This window comes from Prorops nasuta, unplaced genomic scaffold (genome assembly GCF_024137725.1).
Source record: "Prorops nasuta isolate Cenicafe-Biocafe unplaced genomic scaffold, Cenicafe_Pnas_1.2 PNAS00034, whole genome shotgun sequence".
NCBI lineage: Eukaryota > Metazoa > Arthropoda > Insecta > Hymenoptera > Bethylidae > Prorops > Prorops nasuta.
Genome location: NW_027116831.1, coordinates 1,276,056 through 1,281,811, shown reverse-complemented (window position 1 = coordinate 1,281,811; position 5,756 = coordinate 1,276,056). Strand labels below are relative to the sequence as shown.

At 31.9% G+C, this 5,756-nt stretch overlaps 1 protein-coding gene across 1 annotated transcript; it reads right to left on the bottom strand.

Annotated features, from left to right (window-relative positions):
- Positions 1–2,659: 2,659 nt before the first annotated feature.
- Positions 2,660–4,954, bottom strand: LOC136783637 (protein FAM200A-like). Its single transcript, XM_066743886.1, has one exon. The coding sequence runs from the start codon at positions 4,952–4,954 to the stop codon at positions 2,660–2,662; it is 2,295 nt and encodes a 764-aa protein (XP_066599983.1).
- Positions 4,955–5,756: the final 802 nt, after the last annotated feature.

The following is a 5,756-nucleotide window of genomic DNA, read 5'->3' as shown; positions in this document are numbered from 1 at the left end:
AACTAACCATCCGGGTCCTAGGGTCATGGGAGAGGGGGTAAGCGTTAGGGAACTAGTGGACCAGTAGGATAATTAACCATCAGGGCCCTAGACTGATGGGAGAGGGGTGAGAGACTAAGAGAGAAAGAGAGGGTGAGAGGGATCTCTCTCTCTCTCTCTCTCTCTCTCTCTCTCTCTCTCTCTCACTCCCCACAGCCAAAGCATTTCCTCCGCACACCCGCACCCCCCTCACCACCATGTCACAGGAACCCAAGACACTTCCCCCCGCACACCCGCACTCCCCTCACCACCGTGTCACAGGAACCCAAGACACTTCCCCCGCACACCCGCACTCCCCTCACCACCGTGTCACAGGAAAACCCAAGACACTTCCCCCCGCACACCCGCACTCCCCTCACCACCGTGTCACAGGAACCCCCTAGCTACCACTACTAGGGTTTTGGTGGGTAGGTGCGGAATAGCCATAAATCCTGTTGAGTGTCGAGTTTGGATTTAATATTCCAAATAACTTGACCTCTCCAGGTCGGCAGCAAGTCCCACACTACCCGTGCAAAGGATCCTTGTATCGTTTGCACGGGTGAACATGAGTTTTCCCTGCCATTCTAATTAAAAAAAAAAAAAAAAAAAAAAATTATAACTGGAATAAAGCTTATGGATACTGAACACCAGTTAAAGTGGACGTTCATAAGGACTCGACCAAAAGAAGAGATAGTTCAACTGGCAACAAGGATTCTTCGAAGGATGAATTGCTGAATGGTGGATTCTTTCAATTTGCTGTCAATCAAAGCGTCCAGAGCATTATTCTGCAAACAGTGTACAATACTCATTGATTTGCCATCGGCCTGGAAATGGAGATAATGGAGAGAAGTTGCCTTGTTATAATCCATTAATTCAAGGATGTAGAAACATTCTTATGGTATTGATGGATTTAACAATATAAGCATCAGTGACAACAGTAGATGGAAAAATCATTTTAAGGTAATCCAGTCATACATTTGTACATCAAATCTTATTTCAACAGGAACACGCGCTGAATCTACTCCAATAGTGGCATCTGGTAGTATAATTCCAATAATGATTGGTAGTTTGCTGACTAAATCATTTTCCTGTTTCCTCCCTGCCTCATGACCATTAATCAACAGCAGATACATGTTACAATAATAAGGTATATTTTTCAAAACTGTCATCTTGAGTGTTACATATAAACAAGTAAAATATAATTAATTCTTAATTTCTATTACTTTGTAACTTATAAATCTGTATTTGCAGAAGCTGCGGCTCACTCCAACATCAAGAGTCTATTATGGCTGGAATATTGCTTGAGGATTCTGAACACCAGTTGAAGTGGACGCTAATATGGACTCGACCAAGAGAAAAGAGATGGTTCAACTCGCAACAAGGATTCTTCGAAGGATGAACTGCTGATTGGTGGCTTCATCCAAATTGCTCTCAGAGTCCCCACAGTATTATTCTGCAACCAATGTCCAATGCTGTCGGATAAGCCATCTGCCTGGAAATGGAGAAAATGCATATGAGAAAATTGATTACAATCCAAAAGTGCAAGGATATGAAAACATTTCTATGGTATTTATGGACTTTAATAACAACTACTTAAATTTGCAAATATTGGAAAATCATTTTCAATGGATCCAATGACATTTTTTAAAAGCAAACTTACTTTATCAGGTACACATTGAAACTCTTCCAAACGATGCATCTGGTGGCCTGAATGCAAGGAAATTGGTCATTATTCTGACTGGAGGCTTTTTTCATCAACAAACGATCCACATGCTTCCCCACTGCATCAGGACCATTCATCAGAGGCAGGCATGCTGAAATTGTACATTACAGATTACAAAAATGTTATTCTGAGTGTTATATATAAACAAGTTTAATATTGTTCATTCTTAATTACCGTTGCATTGTAACTTATAAATCTGTATTTGCAGAAGCTGCGGGCCACTCCAGCATCAAGATTCTCTTATGGTTGGAATATTGCTTATGTATCCTGAACACCAGTTAAAGTGGACGTTCATTAGGGATTCAACCAAGAGAGAAGAGATGGTTCAACTGGCGACAAAGATTCTTCGAAAAATGTAATCATAAATGGTGATTGCTGCTAATTTGCTTTCAAAGTTTTAAAGATAAATTGTATAACCAATACTCTCGCAACTATCATCTCTCTTGAGATTGAGAAAATGCAAACAAGTTTCTAATATTTTAATAATATAATTTTACACTTGTTAAAGAAATATTATGTATGTATACTCATTATAAATAATGAATTAAATTATTATATGTTTCAGTTAATTTAATATTTTCATTAAAATCTGATAACATATATAATTGTAATCTCCAACAGCATGTTCACGCGATGTGTTGATATTTTCGGTGAAATACATGAATATTATGAGTATATTTGAGTTTTACTGGGGAATTAGCGAAAATTGTATTTTTATTTATATAAATGTTACATCGCTTCATTTTCCTTCGCCATTAGCATCACCATTATTTTTTTTTTTATTTTAAAATTGCACCAGTAACTCACAAAAATATTTAATAAATTTTCAATTTTGTTATTTTTTGAAAAATTCACTGTAATTTAATTAATAAAATAGATTAATATTTAAATAATTTTTTTTCTCAACTTGATAAATAATTATCTATTATTAATCGTATCATCGGGATCATCTGCATCTTCGTTATTATCATCTATTGGATTTATCGTTAATGCATTTTTAATGATCCTTTCACTTGCCTTATATAAGTTTTTAGAATCCATTAAGGCAATATGTTTATCCGATAATTCTATATCTATAGCTTTACGTTTCTTAGCTTTTAGAGCACTTTTAAAAACGCAAGCAGAATTTACGGAATCTGCTGATAATCTGTTACGTTTTCTGGTTTTTAAATCACTTAATACAGAAAAAGTTCTTTCTGGATCAGCGTTTGAATGTGGAAGACATCTTACTTTTGATAATAGTTTTGACAAATTAGGCCAATTTTTGCTTCCATTAATATCAATTTTTAAAATGTTTTTCCACATGTCATCAAAATTTAATTGTGACAATTTAACTTTTTCCTCATCTGTTATTTTATTGTACAATGAAACCCATTCTTCCTTTAATTTTGTTTCATCATAATCACCTAATGATTTTGCAATTAAAGAAATATCGTCAAACGATTTTTCTCTATCGCATTGTTGTAAAGCTATATCCGCTTTTAATACTCTTAAATTTTTTAAAAATTCATCATTGAATGGTAATCTTTTTTTAATTTCTTTTGCAGCTGTTAAATAAAATTGTAAACAGTGCTTCCTTACATCAATTACAATGTCTTTTCGTCCCTCTTTTTCTAATTCTGTGAGATATTTTTCACAATCTGGTCCTAAATATATTTCTTCAATATTCTTTATATTATGTTCATCAGACAATCTTATGTTGTCTGTAAGATAATTTATTAGTGGTGTTTTCAAATAATTAATACATAAATCTTTTAATAGTTGAACAGATTTATCGTATATTAAATGCACCCTTGTTTCACGAGTTTGAAAATATGCACTAAATGAATTGAAATAATTTAGTACGAATTTTAGAAACAAAAAATAAGCTTTAGTATCCACATTCTCTACTGTGGATAATAAATCTTGGGCAGTTTTACTATTTTCAGAAACAACCATTTCTCGTAAAAAATTTACGATGGAATTCCAAGAAGTTAGTATCCTTTCAATACATTGATATCGGCAAAGCCAACGTGTATCACACAACTTCAAAATTTTTTTATTTTTTTCTTGAAAAGCTGTAGAAAATTCTTCGTAAATGGCAGACCGTTTTGGACTGCTGTTTACATAAGTTGAAATTTTTTTCATAAAATCTTCGCAGAAATCTGGAATTTTGCTACATGCAGCATTTGCCGCTAATGCCAAAGAGTGACAAATGCATGGAAAGGTTTTTAGATTTTTACATTTTGCTTCCAATTTTGTTTTAAAACTGGAATGTTTACCTATCATGACTGAAGCATTGTCACAAGCTAATCCAATTATATTTGAAAAAGAAATTCCCATTCGAAGCATTTCCTTTTCGAAATAATCAAATAGTTTCTCTGCACAACAATCTTTGGCATCGATATCTATCAATTTTAATAATGTACACTGAACATCTAACGTAGTAGAGTCTACGTAACGAACGAAAAATGTCATCCATTTCTTATTCGTAATATCACTTGTTTCGTCAATGAAAACAGAAAAATTGTTTTCTTTTATATTTTCAGCAATGCTCTCAGTTTCAATTGGGCATAGAACGTTAGAAATTATTTTTGTACATTTCGTTCTATTCATTCTCATACTTTGTAATACATTACTATCTTTTCCAATTTCTTTAAAGAAATTTAAAATATCATTAGCAGCATTAAAAGGTATATTTTTTTCGGTCATTAATGCAGCAAATCTTATTTCAGCAGACTTTTTTCTTTCATCGAAAGAACAAGCTGTCTGTTCAAGGTTTTCAATATTATCCATATTATTTTCTGGTAAATTGCTCTTATGATTTTTTGATCGAGCATGTTCAGTTATATTGGACAGTCCACTTTTACAAGTCACATTGCAGACTCGGCAATAAAAATAATTGTCATTATTAGGTATATTGCGTAACCATAATTTAAACTCAGATTTCTCTAGCCAACTTAGGCGAAATTTTTTACTACTTTCTTCATTTTCATTATCTGTCAAAACTAAATTGTTACATAAATTTGTAATGTCATTTAATCGAGCATTATTTTTATGTTTATGTTTTGAAACGTGCGTTTTTTCGCATGAAAATTGTTTATTACATTTATTGCATTGATAAAAATAATCATCGTCTGGAACAATGCTTATCCAATCTTTATAACGTTCATCATGTAGCCATTTCTGACAAAATTTTCCTTTCTTTAATTTATTTTCAATTCTAGATTCCATTTTAATTTGGATATTATATATTTTTCAATGTTAAATTTATTGATATATATTATTTATACCGATCAGATGGCTCTGAAATTTACTTATTTTGGATTAATTAACTTTTCAGACAATTATCTATTAAATGTGTTTTATGTTTTTAAATATTTAAAATTGTCTTCAAATATTTGGCGTACAATGAGGGAAATACTCTGAACTACCTTTAAATACTTTAAATATATGGCGTACCATGAGTGAAATACTCTGAACTGCCTTTAAATATATGGCGTACCAAGAGTTAAATACTCTGAACTGCCTTTAAATATATGGCGTACCAAGAGTTAAATACTCTGAACTGCCGTAAAATAATATTTATTTGTACCCTGGACAACAAGCTGTTGTTGGGTATGCTGAAAATAAAAAAGATTAATTAGTATATGTATTTTTGAAAATAAGGTGTACTTATATTAAACGCAGTTTTTTTTGTAGTGGCAATTAGCAAGTTTCGACAGTGTGTTAAATGAAATATTATTGTATTTCAATATAAGGCCCACATATTATTTTAATATTAGACATTTTTAATTTCAATTTTGAAATAATTATTTGTATATTAAAGATATATAATTCAAATAATTTCTTCGTTATTGAAAACATTTTTAAAAAAATGTAAAAACAATTTTATCACCATTACATTATTTAATTTTTAACTAATCAAAATAACAATATTGATCATAATGATGTAAAAATGACAAAATTTGTTAATAGAATATTTAGCTGGCTATTACAGTAAGAGTACATTTTCTTCTGTAATCTGTGTAAGAAT